The following is a 25,785-nucleotide window of genomic DNA, read 5'->3' as shown; positions in this document are numbered from 1 at the left end:
TTGTTTTTTTCCACTGATTTTAATTTATGTTATAGAACTCTTTTTCATATTTTAATTTTTATCATTTTGTAACTTTCCACTGTTTTTGTCAACCAGTTTTATTATTCTATAAATGTGTACCTTTTTATTTAATTAAAAATGTTGTATTTCTACTTTACCTTTTCCTGTAAAGCACTTTGAACAACCTCAGTGAACGACAACGTTCTGTATAAATAAACATTTACATGCTTCTGCTGTCTGACAGGAGTTAAATCATCCCCTGTGTTGATTTCTGATTTCCACATTTCCTTCATTATGGGTCAGAATCAGACCTGAATGTTCACGTTTGAATGAATGAAGTTAAATGTTTCAGAGCTCTGAAGTGCAGCTGATGGTGAGAAATGAGCAGCTGAGGGTCACTGAGTGGAAAATACAGATATTAACTGAACAGTTTTCTACCAGGATTCATTCACAGTAACAGTGTTGATTTTTACTTTATATTCCTCACAGCTCCACATCAGAACCTCCTGCTGCTCTGGATGAAGCAGGCGTCACATGACTGGTCTAGTTTGTAAAGAAGTTCAACCTTCTCTGTTCTGGGAGTGAACACAGAGTCTGAAGAAGAAAATTCACCAGCAAACACAAAACAAAGTCTGAAAAACGCTGCTGAAAACAAACAAAACAGGAAATATTTAATCAACCCAACGCAAACTTTGCATCTTTATTCCACACAAATCTTCCAAACGTTCAACTAAATCCAGTCAACAAATTAAACTCGGCGATAAACATCCGCTGATTGTCTGTAAACATTTCTTCAAAAAACAAGTTCCATCACGTAAATAAGCAGAATGATCTGGGAGCTGCTGATGAGCTTCACTGCCTCTGCTGCTCCTCCGGCATCATCACCATCACCTCCCCCTCCATCACCACCTTGTCTTTGACCGAACACGTCACGGCGATGAAGGCGAACGACATCTTGATCTTGCGGACCTCGGCCTCGGCCACAACCTCCTCCCCGACGTAGAGCGGCGCCGGGAAGCGGATCTCCTGGTACAAGAAGACGCAGCCGCGGCCGGGCATCTTGGTGCCGAGCACGGCCGAGATCAGGCCGTTGATGAGGACGCCGTGCACGATGGGCGTCTCGAAGGAGGTGGTTCTGGCGTAGACCGGGTCCAGGTGGAGCGGGTTGGTGTCGCCGGTCAGCTCGGCGAACAGCTGCACGTCGCGGGAGGAGAAAGCTTTGGTGAGAGACGCTTTCTGGCCGATGTGGAGCAGCCGGCGGAGGGGCGGAGCCATCACCACGGAGGAGAGGCGGAGCCACGGTTTGGTGAACGCTCTGCTCCACGTGGACATCATGGTGAAGAAAACAAACGCTTCAGTCCAGCTGCAACTCTCGACTGTTTCCCGACAGCGCCAGAAGGAACGGAGACACCTGAAGGCAACATGAGAGGAACAGATGGACATTAGCAGAAGATCAGCTCTCATAGTTTAAACATCTCCCTTCAAGACACATCAACACGTTCAGGATCCTCCTGAATCACAACACATCAGCTGAAACCAGAAGTTAACCTACACTGTATGAAAAGACATGAAACCTTATTTTTCTCACTTTCTGACATTAAATCAAACTAAACTTTTCCTGCTTTAGGTCAGTTAGGATGAAACTAAACCTGAACTGTGAACTGGGGAAGCTTGAAGCCTGAGAACAGCATCCCAACTGTGAAGCACGGGGGTGGCAGCATCATGCTGTGGAGGGACTGGTGACCTTCACACAATAGATGGCATCACGAGGAAAGAACATGATGTGGAGATATTGAAGCAACATCTCCAGACATCAGCAGGAAGTTAAAGCTTTAAATGGGTCTTCAGATGGACGATGATCCTCAGCATAGCACCAGATTAGCTACAGAGAGGCTTCAGGACAACAGAGTCAGTGTTGTGGAGTGGACATCACAAAGACCTGATCTCCATCCTGGAGAACATCAGTGGAACAAGGAGACCAACAAACCTGACCCAGTTGAATCTGTGTCTCAAGTTGATTTCTTGAAGAGAGTCCTGTTCATTCTGAATTTTAGTATATTTAAGGATTATTTTTGGCCTGTTGAGGAGGCTGCGTTCCTCAAATGACAGAATTATGCACATCTTTAAACACAACACCTCTAATGAGGAACATGTGAGAGAAAGTGAAAGTCTAGTGAGGCCCAGATAAAGACTGCTTGTTTCTCTTTCATCCATTCAGTCTGTTTTCTGTTTCTGTTTGTGTGCAGCTGACAGCAGAGATATGCTTCTCGGAGGTGTGTGTTCGGGAGTGGCGGTCGGGTTTTCACAGCTGATAGGCAGCAGGTCAAACAAACAAACAAAAAAAACCACGAGCAGATACCAAACTGAACACACATTTACACACGCAGTCACTCCTGATCTTTAAACAGTAAATAAAACTCCAGAATGACACCATTTATCAGAGCAAGAAGCAGTAAAAACACAAAGACGAGGCAGATTTTCAACCTTCTGAAGACGCTGTTTGGTCCTAAAACTGAATAAAATCTGAGCTTAAAACTGGGATAAACTCACAACAGGTTTCATTCAGAACACAGTCAGGAACTAACTGTCAGCTCTTTTAGTTTTATTATCTATCTTTGTATATTCTATATCTATTCATCCAACACGGCTTCATTCAACCAGATTTCACACTTTCTTCTCACCACGCCGCGTAAAAACAAAGTAAGTCTGCTGACCTGCAGCACTCTGAAGGCACAGGCCTGGTTCTGGTAGGATCCCAGCAGAGTCAAGGAGCTCCACAGCTTCACCAAACCCCTGAAAACACACAAATTACACCAACACGTCAGGTTAGTGAGTCCAGTCGAGTGGCTTCAAAGTGACGCCTGAGTGAAATGTTCTCGTCTTGGTGCCGAGACCGAAGCTCACTTGCTGTAAACACGAAGAAGAGCAGTCAAGGTGTCGTCATCGTACTTCAACACGTCGAAGTTCAGCGCTGCTCCAACCTGAAGCACAAAAATGTACACGAGTAAGGGAAAAACGACCACAAAAAGATGTACAAAGACCAAAGCAGGGTGAAAAACGACCACAAAAGAAGTGCATAAGATGAAGAACGACCACAAAAGACATGAAACAACCAAACTGGGACAAATACAGGAGGAAAAATTACCACAAAAAGATGTAAAATTATCAAAATAAAATGAAAAAGACCATCAAAAGATGTCAAACAACCGAAATGGGAGGAAAAATTATCACAAAAAGTGTAAAACGAAAAAAATATAAGATGTGAAGTGATCAAGATGGCTCAGAAACAACCACAAAAAGATGTAAACCAACCAAAAAAAGGTTGAAAAACAACCACAAAAAGGTGTAAAATGACCAAAATTGCAGACAAATCAAGTCAGAGCTCTCACCTCTCCGTGCAGATTCTTGAGGCCTGTGATGATGAACTGCTTCAGTTCTACTGCGCTCAGTCTGGTCGTCTCATTCTCCAGCACACTGACAGAGGACAAGATAAGGTTTTATAAGGAAGCAAATCAAAGAGATGATAAACAACCAAGACAGGATAAAAAAAACAATCACAAAAAGATGTCTAAAGACCGAAAAAGGGTTTTAAAAAAACAACAAATGACCACAACACATATAAGAGGCCAAAAAGGACAAAAAATTACCACAAAAACATGTAAAATGACTAAAATGGGACCAAATTCGACCACCAATGGTCTAAATTGGCCAAAGCAGAGTGAAAAACAACCCCAAACAGATGTAAAATGACTGAAACAGGATGAAAAATGACCACAAAAACATGTAAAATGACCAAAATAGGCCGAAAATCAACCAAAACAGGTGTAAAACGACAAAAACAGGACAAAGAACAGCCACAAAAAGATGTAAAACTACTTAAAAATGGTCACAAAAGACAGAAAACAACCACCAAAATGTGTAAAAATACAAAATAGGATGAACAATGCCTGAGGAATATGTAAAATGACCAAAACAACATGATAAACAACCAAACAGAAGTAGTTTCAGGCCTCCTATGGTAACAAACAGATGATTTAATGACTCACAGGTGGACCTTCAGGTAGTGGTACGGCGAGGCGTTCTTCAACACGACTCGCTGGTAACTGGATTCTTCCTTCTTGTCGACGGGTTTCATTCTATTAAATCGATCAGCAGGTCGATCAGCTGACCTCAGACTGGAAAACAAACCGCTGAAGGTCAGAAAGAAGCTGAACAACCAGAGGAATCAGTGAACAGGTGTCTGTGTCGGTGTTTTAAACCAAAAGTCTCTCTTTAAGACGCTGCAGTTTCTTATAATTAATGTTTTTCTTCAATATCACTGTAATTTTACTAAAGTTTTTAATGCAAAATAACAGTGAACCAAAGTTTAGTGCAAATACAACACTGACAATGATAATATTAATAATAATAGTTATTGATAAATCCATGAGGCAGGTGGACAGTAGTGCAGACTGGCAGTACTTTAAATGATCAATAAACAAACTGATCAGTCACAGAGGACTGGGTGTCAACAGAACAAACTAGCTGTGACCCTAGATAACCTCACTGTTTGTTTATGAGACTTAAGGAAGAAAACAAACATTAAAATCATATTTGTCAGACAAATATCTGAACTGTGCTTTAACACAGGCGCTAAAAACAAACCTAGCTAGCAGATAACACCGTGTCTAGCTGGTAAAACGTGTAAACTGTTTAAAATTGTACATTTCAGGACAAACTTTTCTCTAAACGAGACAAACTGAGCAGCTTCAACCTTCAGCGGGTCAAAGCGGACTTTAGCTTTAGCACCGTTAGCTGCTAACTGCTAGCTAGCAGGTTAGCTAACAGCGACGTGTTTGTTTGTTTTTTTACACTTGTTTGTTTGTTTATTGTCGTTAGCAGCAGCAGAAGAGTTTGTCTCACCTCCGACCCACCGGGAAGCTCCGACAACGTGCCGTGAACCGGACAGCGACCGTAAACACCGTGAACCGGAAAGTACGACCGCGCATGCGTGAAAAGCTGTATTGGAGAGGTGGAAAAATAGCAAAAGGGATCACTCCGTCACAAATACCGAGCACCCAAGAAAAACGCTAAACCCAAATTTGAATTTACATACATGTATTAATAAGATAAGAAAAACTCTATTGATCCCTCACCAAGGAAATAAAAAAAGTAATTTGTAATACTGCGGAAAACATTCGAGACAATACAATTAATCTGCTTTCCTTAAAAAAAAAAAAAGATAAAAATATTTTTAAAAATTGAATGATAAGAAAACTAGATGAAATCAACTTTAGGAACCCCTTAGCAGGAAAATTTACAAAATAATAATAATAGTAACAATCATAATAACAATAATGTATTGATAAGTTAAAGTTTATTGATCACTCACCTGGGAAATTAACAAATAAAAAATAAAATTAATTTCTAATATTGCTGACAGTATTCGAGGCATACAATTTGCCTTTTTAAAAAAAGAAAAAGTGAAAAAAATAATTCAAATGCAGCCAAACTAAACCAGGTTTAATTAAAAAGAAAGAAAGAAAAAAATCCAAACAAGGTCACAGTTTGGAAGCATAGTTTGGAGAGAAAAACAAAACTATAAGGAAGAAGAGCAGCTGTGAGGATGTTTAAACACTGAAATATTAAGATTTAAACCTCTTTTAAGTGTCTTCAGAGCTCCCAAAGTTTAATTCTAGCAGCATGAACTCCATAACGCTTGGCAGCCTTATTCACGGTCGGTGAACTTAAATTTGGCTCCAGTCAGACCAGACATTGAAGAATTACAGTCGTTTGAAGTCATATAACCAAACTCACAACCTGTTTACCAATTTTGGATATTTAAATCAACAATATGTGCAACATTTAGGGTCATGTCATGTACTACGTTTGATTAAAATTAGAGGAAGTATGTTGTGTTTAATGCAAAAATGATTTTATTTGGCAGCAAATTTGTCCAAAATTGACAATTACAAGGTGAAATCATGTTTTGATCCATTAACTATAGGAGGAGCAGCACCTAATATTGAGCAATTCTAAGTTTTTTAAAGCTTTTAAAAACGCTTCAAACAGTGGTGATGCTCATGACTCCTCTCCAGGCTTTTAGTTTTTCAATTCAGTCAAATTTGGTTGAAACAAGATCGAGTTTCGGTGTTTATAGTAAAATAATAGTAATAAAAGTGGAGACGGCAATAGAGAAAATCACACAGCAGATTCAGGTTGGATCACTTGTTGCTGCGGAGTGATACCTCTCTAATGAATTATCTACTCTTTGACGTTCATGATGACGCTGTGAGACGTGTCGCCCTCCAGCGGCCTGCTGCTGTCACTGCACGCAAAAACAACAAGGTCATTCCATATAAAAACAACTAAATCTGATAAAAGTTCCTCCCGAGCCCCTCAGAATCAGCTGATTCTTCATCTACAGTAACTTTAGTGTGTTTATTGAAGCCATGTAGAATTTTATCTCCATATCAGGAAAATATTTTCAGAGTCACAGGCCCTAAAAATACAGAGAGGAGGGTCCAGATTTCACTTTTTATGTACGTTTTCCACCATGTCTGAGCCTCAGAACTTCATCAGTTCAGCAGACAGACACTTTAAGAGCTGAAAAACACATCTGAGTTCTGAGAAAAACTGCAACCAGATCAGTTTTACGTCCATCCAGGTGTCACAGTCTAAACATTAAATCTGTTTTTTGTTTATTTTGTTCTATAACCAACTTTGAGCATCAGTATTATGGGATGTATCATAGTTACAGCAGTTTAACGTTCCAATACAGGAAGATTTTGACATCAAGCATGTTTTTATTTTATGTCTCTGTCGTCTGTATGAAGTCATGAGGTTCAAAAATGCTGGAAAAATTAAAAAGTGCAAGATTTGGACTCATGTCTATGTACTTCAAGGGTCTGTAGCTACGAAAATATTTATAGTATGAAGGCAGAACTTTGCACGACTTCATTAAAAAAACTAAAGTTGCTGTACGAACAAGTTTCAATCAATCAAACAAACAACTTTTACTTTATAGTTTTATTTCTGTGGTTCATGAAGATGTTTTGTACAAGAGCTCGCCTCAGTTATCAAACCACTACAGGATAATAATAAAATAAATCACTCCTACATCAGGCAACACGTCACTGAACACGTTTTGTTCTACATCTCAGTCTGAATGTGTTTTTTTGAGGTTAAATATGAGTCGCTTCACACAAAACACATTAAACACAACAAAAGTGCAGCTTGGAATGAATTCACTGAATATTAATAAGTAAAACAGACGTCAGCCTGTAATCAGATGCTTTGTGAGAATTAAACCGGTAAAAAACACTTCAGGAATCTCTTGGTCTCAGTTTGTTTGCTGGTTGAATCTTCACAGACGTAAACCTACAGGACGGCATCGCGGCCGCCTTCATCCTTCGTCCACCGTGAGGTCCCAGTTCAGCTCAGGAGAGTTTCTTATCGCTGACTTCCTGCGCAGACAGGAAGTCCATGATGAGCGTGGCGGCCTTCCTCGGCCTCTCCAGCGCCACCGAGTGGCCGCAGTTGTCCAGCAGGTCGAGGCGGCAGCGAGGCAGCGCCGCCTGCAGCACTGCGGCCCCCGAAACGTCCAACACCTGATGGAGCACACAGGTGAGTCAGCAGCGAACCCGACGGTGCGTTCAGGTACAGTCAGAAATGTGCAAATATAACAGAAAAGTATGGTTTAAGCAGAATGTACAAGTGTAACCTATGAAAACAGCAACACACCTGGTGTGGTGTATTAAGAACACAATAAAGCTGCTGCTGAACATTTATGAAAATAATAACTTATAGTAAAGTATCAGTAGCTGCTTTGATGCACAACTCAGCTGCTGTTTGATGGATTAATACCCGACTTTGTGCAGACGTTCATGTTCCCCAGATGAAACGCCACAGACAGACCACTGCATGTCAGAGTTTCACTCACCTGGTCCTCCTTCCCCCAGATCACCTGCAGGGGCGACGTGATCAGATGCATGTGTTCCTGCAGCAAGTGGCGAGACTTCTCCCCGACGATCTCCATAAATACTGCAAACACACACACAAGAAAACATCTGAGGAACAGCAGAATATAAATGCGTTGTTGGGCTGCAAGGTGGATCAGTGGTTAGCACTGTCGCCTCTCAGCTAGAAGGTCGCCTGTTTGCGTCTCGGTGAGGACACCCGGGATCTTTCTGCGTGGAGTCTCCATGTTCTCCCCGTGCAGCGTGGGTTCTCTCCGGGTTCTCCGGCTTCCTCCCACAGTCCAGAAACATGTTGAGGTTATTTGATTTCCACCCCGGGGCAGTGCTCCGATGGGGTGGAAGTGGCCGGAACGCACAGGTAGTACTTGGCTGCTGATGCTAGTTTAGTTAGCGGTCACACTTCTGTTCCCACCATCGTCAGAAAATACGTCGTTTCCTTATTTGTGTCATAAAACGTCATGTTGGAATCCAAGGCTGTCGGTATGTTAAGGCTGTTTTTCATGGGTTCCGTTCGTTTTCCTAAAAACCTTTTGCATTGCAAGGTTTTCGGATTGTTAAGGGTCGGATTATCGAGTCACGGCTGCACACGCAAATCAAAGCATTTACTGAAACATCATCGCTGTCTGATCTGTGTAGAGGGAACCGTTGTGAGAGACTGATGAGGGTCAGACTCACCTTCTTTGTAGAAACCGTTGTTGGGGATCCTGTTGTGAAGGAGACCTCGCAGCACCTGACAACAGAGACACACATCCTTTAAATATTCCTAAAAATAAAAAAACATCATCAAACAGTACGAGCTGTAGAATACTTATATTTTGATGTGAGAAGGTTTTTGAGCAACTTCTTGGCCTTTTTGTCACACTTTTGCTCACACTTTTAAATATAAAACAAGAAAACTACACAAGACACGAGTGCTGTTGATATTGTACAGCATCACAGTGATTTCTATAAATGTGTAAAGTAAAGAAACATATGATTATCTATTACAAAAAAATCATTTTCCCAAGAGCCTACTTATGCTACCTAAACTGGATAAAAACATCTGTCTCTATTTACATCTTTAATTTCTTCCTACTTGCCTCCTCTCTGCTCTGTGTGAACGCTTCCTGCAGTTCATCCAATAAACTCCCTGAATTGTTGTCACATGACTGTCGGTCACAGCTGAGACACTGCTGGTTTTTTAGTTGGTGAGAGGAATGTAGAATTTTTGTTTTTTTTACAGAATCTGGTTCAAGCCAATGATTTATTTTTGGTGAATTTTTCATGAGATGTTTAGAAAAAAGTGATTTTGATGAAATATCACAAAAAGGGTGAAAACTACAGAACGGAGCGGATCGTTCCTCCTGATCCTTCAGTGTGTGCAGAACTTCTAGATGAATGTTTTTGTCCATTAATCCCCAAAAAGGCAGATTTAACAGTTAATATTATCTAATCAAGAGAACAACACGGTTTACCAGAGACAGAAACTGTAAAAACACAAACAATCGTCAGGATTTTCAACTTTCTGCCAGTTTTTTGAACTAATAACGTGTGATGCTAGGATAAACAGATTCTTTGAAAAAAAAGCTAAACATGCTGCTGTCTTTGGAGCGTGACAGAAATCCTCGGACTTCTCGGCCAAACCGCCGGCTGTGTTTATGGATATTTTGATGAATTTTTATCGCTTGACTGTTGGTCGCAGTGGAGTCCTCACTAGTCTGTCAGCTGGCCAGAGGACGGTGGAATTTTTGTTTTTTTACAGAATCTGTTTGGAGCAAACGGTTTGTTTTTGGTGAATTTCTGAATCAACATTTGGTGAATGGCCCTGATGAAGTGACAGTGAGTAGTTCAAGGACCGTTGGAAAGTTGAATTCCATCTTTTTTTCCTGTTTTTACAGATCCTGGCTCTAATTAATGGTTTCGTTTTGGTGATAACGTGTTTTTCAGACCTGCTGGTGGGCGTTGGGGTTAATCAGACGGCGGCAGCTCGGTCTCACCTGCTTGGGGAGGTTTATCGGGGTGTGACAGCAGAGCCTCAGCATGTCGTCCAGCTCCTCGGGGGTTTTGGGGATCAGAGGGATGGACTCGTTCTCCTGTGGGTTCTTCTCCAGCTCCCTCAGGCGGCTGATGAACTCGGAGTCGGTGGGATAAACCAGACCTGGAGGAAGAGGAGGAGGAGAGTCAGTCGCTCTGCTTCATCACATCAAACACGTCTGATGAGCGGCTCAGCTCACCTGCCGGACAAACCAGCGTGACGCTGCACAGGTGAGCCGGGTGACGGGCGGCGTAAACCCCGGCGACGTTCCCGCCCATGGAGGTCCCGACCAGGTGGAAGGGCCTCTTATCCAGACCGATGCTCTGCACAAACTACACACAGATTTGGACATTTTGACTTGTTTTGGCACAATTTTAAATTCACAACAGTTCATTTGACTTTTTTAATCAAATAAATACCACGTTTTTAATCCTAATTAGAGTCAGTGTTGAATTATTCAGTCAAAATCTTCCATTTTTTATCTCGTGATTCAGGCTTTTTCATTGATAATTTGGATTTTTTAACTTCTAGTCACTTCTCGTCAGCCTTTAACCAGACTCTGGGTGGTGGTCTGATACGTTTGTTAAGCACTTTTCAGAGGATTTTGACTGTTTTTTGTGCTTTTTTGATGATAAACATCAGCATATGTGCAGCTGCATTTGTTGACTTATTTAATGTTTAGTCTGCAGTGTGACATTCAACAAGTCGTTGGACACGTTGAAGGCTGACCAGCAACCTAAATACTCTACTTGACTGCTATTGTTTGGTCTGATGATGCTTTAAGAGTCGTGATGATTCTGTCTGACACCAAACCGAACTCTGTAAATCTCGTACGGACCTGGTGGATTCGGCCGACTTGACCCTCGATGCTGTAGTCCTCGATGCCGGTGCGACTCGTGCCCTCGTGTCCCGGCATGTCAACGCACACCACATGCTGGTCTGTGGGGAGGTACTGGAGGAGAAAACAAACACACCCGAGGCTCACTGACACGATTACAGTTGGTTCACACTGGAACAGCGACACACATCTGTCAGCACACGGACGGAAAGTGGTGGATTTCTAATTGTAACTGATACTCTTTTCCCACAATGCAATGCAAAGCATGAACATGCAGAGGAAGAATCCAGTGTGCATGTGCATCGATTAGAAACTAGTCGATTCCTAAAACCTCTGCTGCCTTATCATCACTTTCCCCCTAAATGGGATCATATTTCACTCAACGAACATCATTCTGTATTAAAGGAGATTTAAAACTAGTGTTTGAGACCATAAACTTGCAAAGAAAATGTTTGCTGAGGTAGCAAACGGAGTAAGAAGAAGGGTCATTTTCTCTGAGGTCTGACTCCAGAGAAGTCGCCCCCTGCTGGCTGTGAGACAGAATGCAGGTTTCACTCTGAAATATCTGCATGCAGCATGTTATCTTTATAAATATGGCCAAAATAACATAATTTATCAGAGCGATAAAATGTAAAAACAGAAAAATTCATCAGATATTTAGCTTTCCAACAGTCCTCCAACTAATCATGGGTGACTCCTGGTTCCATCTGGAAAAATCTAATCTTCAAATTGTGATATTTTCAACAAAAATCACTACATTTTACAAGTCTCATTTAAAAATTCAACAAAAATAAAGTTTTTGCTTTAAGCAGGTTCTGTAAAAACAAAAAAATTCTGCACTCCTTTGTGCAACCACAAAGCCTTTCAGGACTCAGCTGTGACTAACAGTCACATTTTTAAAAATCTGAGACTATTCGGCTGAACTGCAGGCTGTGTTGAAACAGAGCAAGTATGAAAATTAATTATGTAAGTCGTGAAACATCTACGGTATGTGAAGCCTCCTTTTTTTCAGTTTTTTAAAATATTGGTGACTGCTGTGTGGAAAAATGTTGCACGTTTCCCATTTTGGCAAAAACAAATAAATAAATAATCAAAGAAATGTCTTTTTTTTCTTCGTTTTTTATGATTTCTGGCATTCTGTGTCATAACTTCTCTCCTTCTTCTTCATGTTGTTCTGTTTCTGTTGAGCTGCAGGACTTTATATTGCAGTGAAAAAATGAGCAAACAGTGAAGAAAGGAGCAAATAAAAAGCCCAGAAACGGCATCTTGGAGGGTTAAAGTTGCAGAAACACCCAAAGTCATCATTTAATATTTTCCCCTTCGTTCCCTCCGTCGTCTTCTTGTTTATAAGAAAAGTGTTGGTATCTGTTACCTTGACGACGGGCAGCCACATGTCCTTGGTGGCGGAGAAGCCGTGCAGCAGCAGCAGCGACGGTGTGGCGCCACCTGGTGTCCCGCGGCTGGAATAACAGAAGCGGTAACTCCCGCTGTGGGAGTAGTGAACCACCAGCCCCAACTTGCGACGCATGTACCTGAAGAGGACGAGCAGAACGTCACGGAAACGCATCCACCGAGGGGATTGTGTTCAAATTAAACGTGTAACCAAGAAGATGTAGTTAATGGTAAAAACTCCACAACGCATGAAGCTCAATTTATAAACATGAAACGTCTGAAAGTTGACTCAAGTGCAAATCTATTGAACCTGACAATGTTCAACAATAAACACATTTAAAAAGGACATTATGAGATAAATAATCATGATTGTGCAATCTATAACATTTTACATTATATTTTATTATTCAATCATTCATTTAGCATCTGAGCATGACTGGACATCAAACCGCGTAACTGATGAAAGTGACGTCACGAAACTAAATCTGAAAAGAGGCTTTATGGAAAATCAGCTTTATGCCTCCAGCAACAAGTCAATCAGCAGTTTACGTCCAAACTCCTGACCAAGAGAAGATTTTGAAGGAATAACTCAATACATTCTTTGTATTTTATGGCAAAACTGAACTTTTTCAAAACGACCGATGGAGACCTGAAGCTCCAATTTAGTGAAACCGAAGAGCTTGACCGACGGACCACCACAGGAACAGATGGCTTCCTGTTATGGCTGCTATTCATTCATTCAGAGGGCGACATACTACGTCAAATCAATGATTAAAACATTCAGATGGCTCAGTATGTGCAGATCTTCTATCAGGTTGAACTGATCCAATAAAAAGATCTGAGAAAAAAACACACAGATCATCATTAACCATCGTTTAGTCCTTAAACCCCCTGGGAGGCAGGTTATCTAAAAACACAAAATGTCACCATTTATTACAGACGGAAACAGTAAAAACAGCTTTCTAACAAGACTTCAACTAACCAGAGTCACTGTTGTTTGTTCCAGTGTTGCTAACAGCTGCAGAAACATGGAAAACGTTGCTTCATCGTCTATTTTCCTCTAAATGGGATCATAATTTACGAAATGAACATCATTCTGCACTAAAGGAGACTTGAAACTTGCAACTGAGATCATAACCTCGTTAGGAAAACATTTACTGAAATAACAAACTGGGTGAGAAGAAGTACAGTCTGACTAATTACTGCCAACAGAAGAGTCGCCCCCTGCTGGCTGTTGGAGAGAACGCAGGTTGAACCATCTGAACCCCAAAAGACATTAGGTTTAAAATACAAGGTATTTTTAAAAACAACACCATTTATCAGAGCGAGAAACTGTAAAAACACAAAAAATCATCAGATTGTCACCTTTCAAACTGTCCTTTAGCTAATCATGTGTGACTTCTGATTCCAGCTGCAAAAACACATGAATCTAAGTTGATCTTTTTATCGCGTTGGTCGAGTTTAAACTGTGCTATTTTATTTTAATACTAATTTTTTCAAAAATCGTCAAAAATAAACAGTTTGCTCAAAGCAGGTTCTATAAAAAACAAAAAATTCTGAGCTCCTTGGGGCAACCTTGAAGCCTTCAGCGACTCAGCTGTGACCAACAGTCACGTGACAAAAATTCATTAACTGTTCAGTGTTTCCACAGAGCAGCGACGAGACAGTGGTAAAATATCTACAGAGTCCAAAATGTTGCACATGTAGGTTTTTCCAAGTTTTGTAATGTAAATAAAGAACTTTATTTTTCTGCTTTTTTGCTAATTTATCTATTTATAACTTCATCTTACTGCAAACTTCAATATTCAGTCTGTTAACTCCTAATTTATGGCTTAAAACATGATTTGTGAGTTCACAGTGACCTTTTTTTCTACCTTTGACCACCAAACACGATTCACTTGAGTCCTCGTGAATGTTGATTGATTTAAAAAAGAAAAAAAAAATCCTCAAAGAGTTCTGGAAACACAGCTGCTCCTGACACGGAGGCATGAAAAAATGTCAGCAGGGGAGAAAAAATACACGATCAAATGAAAGCAGAGAGAAAATCAGAGACAGAAGAAGATGTTTTTAAACTTTCTGACCGTTTTTGGGCGAATAATGTTTTGTTCCATCAGGAAAAATAGCAAAACCTGAGCTTAAAACTATGGTATTTCTTTAAAATCACTTTACGTTGCACTAATTTCAAAAGAAATTCTCCAATTACAAACCATTTGGTCAAAGCAGATTCTGTAAAACATAAAATATTTGTGACGTGACGCCTTCAGTTACTCAACAGTTAGTCACAATTCAGGGACTCGGCAGCGTTGACACGAAGCAAACACAGAATGTAAACAGTTAAAAACCTGCAGCATGGAGAGCTTCTGTGCAAACACAAACAATGAGACCTTTAAGGAAAAGACAACAGGAAGCTCATGGAGTCGACAAGTTCAGATGCTGTAAAGATGCACTTTAAATAGACCTAAACTAGTACGAGGTTCACACTGTTTGTTTCCAGTCACTCTAAAAGCTAACAGCCGGCTAGCTGCAATCACATGAAGCGGCGAGACGATTAAAACACACTCTGATGCTGATAAAGAGTGTTCGGAACAAATCACTGAGAAAAGCGAATGAGACGCTGTTCTGTGAATTTCAGATGCTTCTCTTTTGCTCTTTGTGGGGTTTCTGGAAGAATATTGGGGCTAAATTCAGGAAATTCAACTTGAAGCTCTGCTGTCTGAGTCCAGACTCGTGTTGTCGCGTCAGAAGGAATCCAGAAATGCTCCTGGAGTCGATGTGGTGAGTTTGACTTTCACGGCGCTGATTCGGGCGTGAAGTCTTTGAAACGTCATCAGATTTAAAAAGAAGGAGAGCAGCTGTGACAGAGGCTCTATTCTGCTTCTCATGTACACTCTGTTACACCAGCTTCTGATCTAATCAATGGGATTTCCTCAGCGTGACAGCATCGCGTAACGCTGAGCTTTTTCTCTCTGGGACTTTTCAAGTGCAGCATTCTGCATAAGTTTAATCCCTCATCACATCTGTATTTTTATCCTTTTTTACTCCTCGTCTTGTTTCCTGTTGTGCTTCATTTACACGTGGCTGCTGCAACACGTGGGTTTCCTCACTGACGGATCAATAAAGTTTATCTTATCTTATTTAAAAAGTAAACACTGACATTAAAGGAAAAGGTTGTTAAAATGAATGTTTTCTCAGCAGCAGGAATGTTTTCTTCCTGAAATCTCTGTTTTTGACTCAATATTTCTGAGAATAAAACACAATAAAACGTGTGTCTGAGTGCAGATGTGTGTCCTCAGTGACAAACGGTGGAGCTCAGTTCTGTCACATTCAGTCTGTTCAGGCGACTCACGTTATCTCATAAACTTTGGTTTTTCTTCCACAGAGTCGCTGTTTTGCTGCTATTATTCATCCTTAGCGCTGCTTTATTTGCTGTTTGGTTGTTTTCCGTCTTAATATTTTGCTCCGTTCTGCACAAAGCAGCAGAAAACCCACGATTACGTGACGGTGACTCAGCTCTAATCCACATGTGGTTCAGCAGCTCAGACAAAGTCCAGGACGGACGGCGTTCCTCTGCTGCACTCTGGTTCTGTACGTTTGTACCGGCAGCCGTTCAGTTTAATGCTTTAGAGGCCAGAACAACTTGTTTTAGTGATTTTTATGAGCGATTTTGTGTCAGATATTTCAACTCTGATCTGCTTGAATCTTTTCTTTATCCTAAACTTTATATCGAATCAATTTAAGGTCAAATTTGCTAAAAACTGACCAACTTCCAGCAGGTTTTTTTGTAATTCGAGGCTGTTTGAACGACAATATCTCAGAAATTATTAAAGATAAAAGATTTTTTTACTGGTATTTCTCATCGTGTCTTTAATTCAGAGTGTGTAACATCGGACACGTAGATCAAAGAGTCTCTGATTATGGGTGAGTTGAAATGTGGGAAAAAAAATGAAGCTGTCACATAAAGTTTCATATTTGAGCTCAAATTAATTTAAAAAAATGATAATGCAGAAGTCAGCCAGAGACATTCGTTGAATCATAAGCAGCTGCACGTCACCACAATACAAAACTAAATATACAGAACAGTTTTTAATGTGAAACAACTGGTCGCAAAAGTGAAAATAAAGTTATTTTTATTTAACTTTCAGAACTGATCGAGCAGGTTTGACAACAAAAACACAAAGTTCTGGAGTTTTAAAATGATTCACTGACCAAAAATATTTAAAAACAATAAAAAAAAAATATTTTGATTCCACTTCATATTTACAGAATTCATAAACTTCTTGAAGAGATGCTTGAAGATAAACTCTTCAGCAGTTAATTTATAGATTAAAAGTTGTCTGAACTTTATTCTCAACGGATCGAGAGAATCCATTTTGCTCCTTTTAAACAGTTTCCACAACGATCATGAGAATAAATTTACCACTAAAGTCTTTGTCTATATAAATTATCTTCCAGTAAAGTGTGAGAATAAACCTGATCGACTCCAGAACTGAGACAATTAATCAGATTACTCCCATTGTTGCGTCTTTTTATTGATTCTCAGCATGTTTTAGGAGATTTTAAGATTTCTCTCTTCTGACTGTTTAGTACCGTATTCATCAGGATGCATTTTGAAATCCTAGAAATCAGGTCGTCTTTTATTTGTTCCAGTTGTGTTTTTACCTCGTCCATGCTGCTCTATGTTCTGTCTTTATCCGTCTCTTAATTTCTGATGACTTCATGACTTGGCTGCCTCATGAGGCTCTTTGTAACTTTCAAACTTTCTCCACGAGTAAAGACTATTTTAGCATAATAACCACCAGTCTAACTGGTCTCTGCTGTCTTTACATGGCTCAGGTGTGTATTTACCAGTTGTAGGCCTTCAGCAGCGTTCCGGGCCACAGCAGGAAGGAGGTGATGAAGGCGACAACGGGAACCACCAGAACGCTTCCTGCCAGCATCATCGTCCTCGCCACGGTCAACTCCATCGCTGCACGAATCTGCGGATGAAGAAAAGCGTCAGAGTTTGCTCTAAACGACGCCATGAATTCATTTGTAGGGTATTTATGTTTTGTTCCCAAAATAACCAGGCACACGGGGACCAATTCAAAGCTGCTTTTGAGTTGCATCATGGGAAATGTAGTCATCGTTGTAAACGTCTGTGAAAGAACAAGAGTGTGCGGAGCTGTGACCTTCAAGCACACAAACCAGCAGAAAAAGTAGAAAAATTACAACTAAATAACAAAAGCTAAGCGTCCGTCTTCAGCCGAGTGCAACCAAGAGAGCATTAAAAAGACACATTAAGCGCCTTTAGTGGCGACACACGGACCTGAAAACGTCAACAGGAGCTAAAGTTGCTTCCAGCTGTTCAGGATCGTTTCCTCTGAGTTTATTGAAAACCTTCATACATGCATTAATTAGAAAGAGAACTGAAGGCAACACAGCTGTAAGATCACTAATTAGACGTTAACCCTGACGTGGAGACGAACATCTAACAGCCGTGGACTTTAGTTCACCTCAGACAGGTGAGTTGTGACACAGTTTATCAGCTGCAGGTAAATCATTAGTCACAGCTGGATGCTATGTCGCTGTCAAGTCCACATATTTAACTGTAAAGTCAAGATTATGTTATTCAGGGAGATCAACAACAACAACAACAACAAAATCTCATTAGTTTCCAGATATTTGCCATTATTTTAAAAAAATATATATATTTAGTTTTTTATTACACAGAAGTACAGATGATATTTAAGTCAAAGAAGAAAATGTGTTAATTTATATGACGACTATAAATACAACAACAAACTGTCCAAAACTGTACATGATGAATTCCTGACATTTAGTTTTACTTCACTTCTGTCCACCGCTATAAAACTATAATAACCATCAGGAGACAACATAAGAAGCTCCTCATTCACCCACAAGTTGTTTAAGTTTAACAAATTATCCTCACATATGTAGTAAATGGTCACTATTTACGGAAAACCCAGAATAAAGAACGACTGCCTTTTTCTTTTTTTACTTTCAAACACTCTGCGGTTGCTTTTCTTCTGGATCAGAACCAGGAGGTTCGTTAGTGCAGAATCAGAAAGTCTTGGTTCAACCAGACTCACATGACCTGAGCCGCTGCTGCTACAGTCACACTTCCTCAAATGGCTTTCCTCCTCCTGTACAAACCTGGAGATTCTGTTCGGCCCAGCTGGTCAAACGAGGCCGAAACCGGGTCAAAGGTGAGAAACAGACCGAGTCGGAGCAGGAAGGTGAGTTTAAACACCTCTGACCGACATGTTTCCTCGTTTCACCGCCAACCGGAGCTCAGCAGGTAGAACGAATCAGCTGATCAGAGTCCGGATGTGACTCACGAAAACACCGCTCAGAACCAGAACCAGAACCCCGCAGGTGACGCAACCCTTCCCCTCAGAGCTCACCTGTCTGGCCGCAGCTCCTCACCTGTCCGCCTCCCGTCCGCTCTGCCGCCGGCTGTCCTCCATCACGTCCGCCGCTGCGCCTCCTGCCTCCTTACGCAACAGTCTTTGAAGTGCGCTTAAAGGGGAACCGTGCTGCCTTCACGGACCCTCGGACATGGCGTCGTTTCAATGAAACGCGCAGCTGCTCCACTGGAGGGCGCCATCGGCTCGTCTTTAGGAAGATATGTCGGCCAAAGGTCATCCAGTGAAGCCCCAGAAATAGAAATATAACCCAAATCCAAATCTGACATGTTGTTCTGGGGGAATTCTGACCCACAAATTAATTATCGACCAAATATTAGCGTTACTGTACCTATATTTTTCACTCAGCAGATTTTGATTTCCAAAAGACCTTTATTAAATGAGCTATTAAAATTATGTATGATGATTTTGGATATAATTATCCTGGTTTTTCATACTTTAGAATCTTAATATTCAAGTTACTGATAATTTCAAACACTAATATTCAGGTTATCGATACTTTATTATGTTAACATCCATGTTATTGCTCTATTAGAACATTAAAATGGAAGTTATTAATATTTTGGTGAGACAACATCCAGGTTATTGATACTTTGATGTGTTAAAATTCCAAGTTATTGGTGCTTTAGATCATTAATGGCAGATTATTAGTATCTTGGAACATGAATAACCAGGTTGTTGATACTTAAGAAGGTTAATAGTCAAGTTATTGATCATTTTGAACATTACTGTCCAAGTTATTGATACTATAATGTGTTAAAATGAAAGTTATTGATAACTTGGTGCATTAATATCCGGGTTATTGATAGTGTGGAATGGTTATATTTCAGTTCTAGACACTTTTTATATCTGAGTTGTGATATTTTGATGTGCTACCGTCCAGGTTATGGATTCTTTCTATCATTAATTGCAGGGAACATTAACATAGAACATTAATATTTAAATTACTGGTACTTGTGTATGTTAACATCCAGGTAATTGTTACTTTAGATCCTTATTGGCAGGTTACTTAAACTTTATGTATGTTTTTGATCCATTTAGAGGGTTGACATTCAAGCTATTGGTCATTTTAAACAACAATAGCAAAGTTATTGATACACTGATGTGTTTAAATTCAAGTTATTGGTATTTTGGTGTGTTCATGTCATCATGTTATTGATGTATTACATCATTAGAGGCAGGTTAATAATATCTTCTAACATTAATATTCAGGTTATTAATACTTTGGTATGTTAACGTCCAGATTTTTGATGCTTTGGAAAGTAAATGTTTAGGTTCTTGATACTTCAGAAAGTCTAAACAAGGCCTCAAAGAATCCTACAGTGACTTTGGTTAAAGCAGCTTTTGGTCTTTGCACGGATTTCATTTGTCTCAAGCTGAAAAAACCTGTTGGTCAAATAAAAAGATATAAATCTAAATTTGACTGAAGGTTTTACAGAAACAGACACAATATGGAGGACGTTTTGTGTTCGACCACTAGATGGCGCCACAACATTAAAAATGAGACAAACCACATCAGAGACCCAACACAGACGACTGACCAACCAAGTGTTTCATCTTTCTGCAGGAATCAGCTGACAGAAAAAAAGATCTGCCAGAGAAGCTGTTCTAAAAGGTTTTAGCTGCTGATTTAAGTAAAGAAAAAAACAACAGGCTGCAATTTACACCTGAATGGAAGATATGGAAGAAACACAAGCTGGAAATATATCACGCCATAACAATTATTAGTGTAAATAGAGGTCATTCTCAACATTTTAGCACCATTTGGGCATAAAAGAATTTATAAATGACATAAAATGAGCAAGAAGTCCTTCAGCCAAACCACAGGTATTAAAATTGAGTTTTCACTGCATCTCATTCTCACAGACCCATAAACGAGCCATGAAACAAAGAATAAAAACTGTCCTCATAAGTTTATTTCATGTAAAATCCAGATTTCCTCTGTTTGGTACCACTTTATGATAACAAATAATTTATAACGTAATTCACCAGTAATGTCTTCTCTCATTCTATATATCTCAGCAGATGAAATAACAGCGACACACAGAGGAAGATGTAAATCACAGATTCCCCTGAACGCATCACGACTGTGTTGACAAACTGTCTGAAGTTCGTAGTTTCCGTTTTTTAAAGCGATTTATTTCACAGTTTTATTTAAATCCTGTAACCGAGTATCGCTTTTTTCCCGCCGTCAACGGTTTTATTTCCGCCGCTGTGCTTTAATTTTCACAGAAATCTCTGCTGTTAACAGGGGTGTTAGCCGTTAGCTCTGTTAGCTCCGGAGCTAACACAGCTAACAGACTTAGCATCATGTTTTGTTCTGTGGCGAAGCTTCTGGGTTTGTTCCTCTGTGCTGCAGCAGCAACAGCTGGGCACGAACACGGTGAGGAAACTGTAAAGTTGGTTGTTTAAAGTTGACTTCCTTGTATTTGACAGATTAATTCGTGAACTAAAACCTGCTTAACCTGTCCGTCCAGGTGAGCGGAAGTGACGTCACTGCAGCGCCTGTGCACCTCAACACATGAGAAAATCGTGAAAAAGTTTATTTATTAGTCGTTTTGTCTTAGGACATAACCTTTAATTTATTCTAGAATTTGTTTCAGGTACACAGAAATATGTATGTATGTTCTTTTCCACATTTTAATAAATTAGATAAACTTTATTGATCCCTCACTGAGGACATTGACATGTTACAGCAGCTGGATGCAGAGGAGGCACGACAGAAGCAGAAGAAGAACGACAAAAAGTACAATACGACTAAAAATACAGATATAATAAAAGTCTCGTAAAGACCTATGTAAAAGAAATGATTGACTTACATATAAATATATACATTTATTTTCCAGTATCTTAAAGGCAAAAGAAAAAATAAAATACACAATATAAAAAAACAAATCCAAAATAATGTCTGAAAACAAGTAGGATGGTGTTTATCTTATTGGATCATGTCAATATAGCTACATATCATCTCATGTGACATTAAATTTACATATCTAGAAGCGTATATATGATATGGGGAAGTTACACATGTACAGGCATGGAGGATAATGTGCCCACATTTCTGTTATTGCAGTCAAAAAACCAACGTTAACGTGATGTTATTAGACGTAAAGAGCTGTAGGAGAACACTGTTATAACTTTGATTGATCTGGAAGAGCTGTAAAGACATTATTTGGAAGCAAACTTTGATTGTTTACGAAGCGCTGCAGAGAGAAAAACAGTGTTTAGAGATTTTGTTGTACTGGAAGAGCTATGAGATGCAAACAGTTTTTAAAAAGTAGTACTTCAAGAGTTATAAAAACAGAAGAAAAAAAACAGTGTTTAAATATGTTATTGCAACGACATGTTAAAGAGTCAGACTGCAGAAGGAACAAATGACCTGCAGCATGGTTTGTAGCCCATGGAAATGAGAAATACAGTGTGTTATATTATTAAAATGTTTTCTAGCATCAATCAAAAAAATATTCACAAAACAAAAAAGTACAATTTCTGCTCTTTTGTCAATTTTTTGTAAGATGCTGCGAGGATTTTTCGACATAAGATGCTGAAAAATATTTATTTATAAAAATGCATCACTTGTGAGGATTAAGCCATGTATAGATGATGGATGGAAATGCATAATTTTAAAACGTTGATGCCTTTTTTTAATAACAAATATCGTTCTTTGGCATCGCTATGTGAACGTTGCGTCACAATGTCCGTTGCTTTTGGTCGGCTACAGGTTAGAAAATGGCGGCTGCATCAGTCCGACTGGGTTCAATGTAAAAGTTTCCAAAATCTCCCAAAAGTTCTTTCGAAGATCCCAGAATAAAAAGTGGTTTGTTCACTGAGCAGAGTTTAAATGTCAAAACGCAGCAGCACAGGACGAAGTTTCCATCTGTCGGCTTCTCTCCTGCTCTCTGTGCTCACATACACTGTAGTTTAATAGAGTCCAACTCCTACTAAAGCTGTTATCGATCACTCGTTGTTGTCAGATTGAAATGTGATGTTCTCCTCCAGGTCCAGACGTCACCACGGTGGTCGTAAAAGAATGGGATGATGTCGTCTTGCCCTGTTCAGCTGGCACCGAGGAGAACCTCGAACAGGGGCAGTTTTACTGGATTAAAGACGATAAAACGTTGGTTTTCCGGCACGGCGTCGATGTTGAGCACAACAACAGCCGTCCAGGTGAGGATGAGCCGTTCAAAGGACGGATGTCACATTTTCCGGATCAGCTCAAGTTCGGTAACGCCTCCTTATTGATCGAATTCACACCGCTTGAAAACGCCGGAAACTACACCTGCTATATTCCACATCTTCTTGTGGAACGATTCACCGTCAGGCTGGTGGTTGGTGAGTTCAAGAAGTCTGAAAACTTTTACCGGTGCAGTAATGCCACTGATAGACAGCTGAAATTGATTTTAAGTCTCTCTTTTCAGAACCAATACTCAGAGATCGATCACTGGAAATCCCAGGTGAGTGACATCGTTGATCTCCGACTCTGTAGGACTCAGAAGATGTTGTTTATGTCGACTTCAGTGAGTCGTCACCTTTTATGAATCTGAACAGAAAGAAGTGCACACCAGGTTCTACACAGAACGTATTCAACTGTCATGTGGGTTAGATAGAAGTGGAATCTGTGGAGCTCCACTATTACTTTGATGTCGCTGGTCTCTGATCAGGTTGTTGTGTTGAGGTTCATTTAATTACAGCACAAAGTCTGTATTTAGGGGAATTTAGTGGCTCTTCGTTTCTATGTAATATATCACAGGCCAAGAGTTTCCATTAGCTTCTCCTAATCTGTCCTTTAAGGTCAGATTCTGTAGGTTCTGGTCCATTGATCCCTCCGTCTAAGTATTTATCATTTTGTTCAGTTGGTACTGGAAGCAGGGGCTGCAAGGTGGCTCGGTGGTTAGCACTGTTGCCTCACAGCTAGAAGGTCGCCGATTCACGTCCCGGTGAGGACACCCGGGATCTTTCTGCGTGGAGTCTCCATGTTCTCCCCGTGCAGCGTGGGTTCTCTCCGGGTTCTCCGGCTTTCTCCCACACAGTCCAAAAACATGTTGAGGTTAATTGGTGATTCTAAATTGTCCGTAGGTGTGAATGTGAGTGTGCTTGGTTGTCTGTCTCTAAGTGTAGCCCTGTGATAGACTGGTTACCTGTCCAGGTGAACCTGCCTTCACCCTGAGTCAGCTGGGATAGACTCCAGCCCCCCATGACCCTAGTGAGGATTAAGGTGTAGAGATGATGGATGGATGGTACTGGAAGCTGTAACCAGAGAACATTTTCTTGATAAATTGTTCCCAGATGCTCTCGTGAAGCCTTTTGCCAGGATCCTTGACAACAGCGTGGACGGGGTTCTGCTGAGGTGTGAGGTTCACGGTGCCGTGATAAAGCCGACGTTGAAGTGGCTGGACGCTGACAGAAACGTCATGCCCACTGTGGACCTAGACGTCTATGAACGAGGAGGACGCTACTTCGTCTTCCTCCTCACCGCCGTGAACATGACCATCGACAACTACTACCGCTGTGAGGCCACACAGGAGGAGATCAGCCACGAGGTTTACGACGACGTCTCGGTTCCAGGTGAGACTTTTTCACCGACTGTGGACGCGAGTTCAGTTCGTGTAGTTCTGACGATGCTGCACACTGTGTTGTACGCTCAGAGTCTGATCTTCACTCGAGGCCTCTGTGATGTGTTTCAGAGCAGATGTTTGAGTCCTGCCCAGAGTTCTACGTCTGGATCGCCGTGTGGTTCTCTGGAGTTCTGAGTCTCGCTGCGGTTCTCGGTCTGGTTGCTTGTGGAAAGTGCATCAGAAAACGCATCAAGAAAGGTACGTTTAGATAATGAGTTCGACATATTTGTAGTAGCGTAACCGATACTTTGATCGTGGCAAGATGGACGTCGATCAAGGTCGTTTTTCTATTTTTTAACTGATCGGTGTCGGACAAGTCTGAAGCAGATTGTGAAAGTAGTTCACTGTGTGTGGAGTCATTTCAGGAGGACGACCACTGCAGCCCTGATCAGTGCTGCTATGGCTCCTTCTAGACCTCCTGGTCACTGCTCACACTGGGCTTCACTGATGTTTAGTTGATCTTTCCTGAATCCCTTTCCATCTTTGTGAAGTCAATTCATGATAACATTTAAACTCAGACGTGGCTTTTTATTCCACTTGTGTAGAAAAAGTTCAGCTGCAGCCTCACTGAGCCACATTAGATTTGATCCCAGCAGCTGTGTTCACAAAGCTCAAGTTATTTTAACGTCTAATGATGATGAAGTTCTTTATAATCTGTGCAAACGTCCACAATCTGTAAATAAACAACATGCCGCTGCTGCTGTTTGCACAGGTCAGATGGAAATAGTGATAAAACGGTTCTAAAGTTCATGACATTCGTGTTTATCTACTTAAAAACACATTAATCTACTTAAAGTCTCTGCACCGGTTACCTGTCGCTGCTAGAGGTGATTATAAGATCATTTTACTCGTTTATAATGTTCTTCAAGGTCCTTCATATTTGTCTATGTTTTAATGATAGATGTTTTATCTCATGTGGTGTTTCCTCATTGCATGTATTGTTTATGATGCCATCTTATCAGTTAATCCCTGTGTTTTATCGTCCTTTGTTTAAAACCCAACGTTGGGGGTTGTTTGTATTGTTTTATTGCATTTTTATTGGTTCTCTTACTGAGAAATTAGTTTCTGGAAACCATAAACCACGACAAGCCCCAATTGAGACCAGAACCTCAGAGCGATTGTTTGTTCACTTTCACACAGATGTCACAAAGGAAGAAAACAGTTTGTGTTACTACAAAAAAAATGTCAATTTCGAATAGCTGTCAACATTTATCACACAAGTTGAGCCTTTGGTGCATTTGTCTGGTGCTAAAATTGTTTTTCAAGTCGACTAAGTCATGATTTGGGCAGTGAATTCAGCATTCTGCTTTGGTTAGACCGGGTTTGACTTAAAACCTCTGGTCATTAAACGTCACATTATACTTTGTCATGTTGCCCGTTGCTCCCTAAACCCCCACAATGCTCTCTGCTTGACATGAGCTGAAGCAGTAGTGGTGGAACAACCAGGTGGTGGAACAACCAGGTGCTACAGCTAATTGGAACTGCTCGGATTATTATTATTATTCGTGCCAAAGACACGCGTTTTTGAGGCCCTAAACATACT

The 25,785-nt window shown here is 40.5% G+C and overlaps 4 protein-coding genes across 5 annotated transcripts; 1 reads left to right on the top strand and 3 right to left on the bottom strand.

Moving 5' to 3' along the window:
- Window positions 1-668: 668 nt before the first annotated feature.
- Window positions 669-1,411, bottom strand: LOC103374991 (hydroxyacyl-thioester dehydratase type 2, mitochondrial-like). The gene has a single exon (XM_008305174.1). The coding sequence runs from the start codon at window positions 1,333-1,335 to the stop codon at window positions 853-855; it is 483 nt and encodes a 160-aa protein (XP_008303396.1). The 5' UTR covers window positions 1,336-1,411; the 3' UTR covers window positions 669-852.
- Window positions 1,326-4,975, bottom strand: rpp14 (ribonuclease P/MRP 14 subunit). Its single transcript, XM_008305175.1, has 6 exons — window positions 4,903-4,975; window positions 4,047-4,175; window positions 3,390-3,474; window positions 2,905-2,981; window positions 2,715-2,793; window positions 1,326-1,411 (listed from the first exon to the last, which is right to left on the bottom strand). Exons 2-6 carry the CDS (start codon window positions 4,133-4,135, stop codon window positions 1,355-1,357), a joined length of 387 nt encoding a protein of 128 aa, XP_008303397.1. The 5' UTR covers window positions 4,136-4,175; window positions 4,903-4,975; the 3' UTR covers window positions 1,326-1,354.
- A 2,018-nt stretch (window positions 4,976-6,993) lies between these two features.
- On the bottom strand, window positions 6,994-18,698 carry LOC103374990 (abhydrolase domain containing 6, acylglycerol lipase). Its single transcript, XM_008305173.1, has 9 exons — window positions 18,607-18,698; window positions 17,048-17,178; window positions 12,183-12,342; window positions 10,811-10,924; window positions 10,172-10,304; window positions 9,935-10,095; window positions 8,634-8,688; window positions 7,922-8,022; window positions 6,994-7,589 (listed from the first exon to the last, which is right to left on the bottom strand). Exons 2-9 carry the CDS (start codon window positions 17,164-17,166, stop codon window positions 7,419-7,421), a joined length of 1,014 nt encoding a protein of 337 aa, XP_008303395.1. The 5' UTR covers window positions 17,167-17,178; window positions 18,607-18,698; the 3' UTR covers window positions 6,994-7,418.
- Window positions 18,699-20,689: 1,991 nt separating this feature from the next.
- Window positions 20,690-24,554, top strand: LOC103374989 (V-set domain-containing T-cell activation inhibitor 1-like). 2 transcript variants are annotated; one of them, XM_008305171.1, is made up of 5 exons: window positions 20,690-21,010; window positions 22,633-22,959; window positions 23,046-23,081; window positions 23,914-24,192; window positions 24,312-24,554. In XM_008305171.1, the coding sequence occupies exons 1-5, from the start codon at window positions 20,938-20,940 to the stop codon at window positions 24,452-24,454; spliced, it is 858 nt and encodes a 285-aa protein (XP_008303393.1). In that variant the 5' UTR covers window positions 20,690-20,937; the 3' UTR covers window positions 24,455-24,554. The 2 variants fall into 2 exon arrangements, with proteins under 2 accessions (XP_008303393.1, XP_008303392.1); XM_008305170.1 differs by having other exon boundaries at window positions 22,627-22,959.
- Window positions 24,555-25,785: the final 1,231 nt, after the last annotated feature.

This window comes from Stegastes partitus, unplaced genomic scaffold, assembly GCF_000690725.1.
Source record: "Stegastes partitus isolate 25-593 unplaced genomic scaffold, Stegastes_partitus-1.0.2 Scaffold2428, whole genome shotgun sequence".
Taxonomy (NCBI): domain Eukaryota; kingdom Metazoa; phylum Chordata; class Actinopteri; family Pomacentridae; genus Stegastes; species Stegastes partitus.
This window is presented reverse-complemented; position numbering and strand designations above follow the sequence as displayed.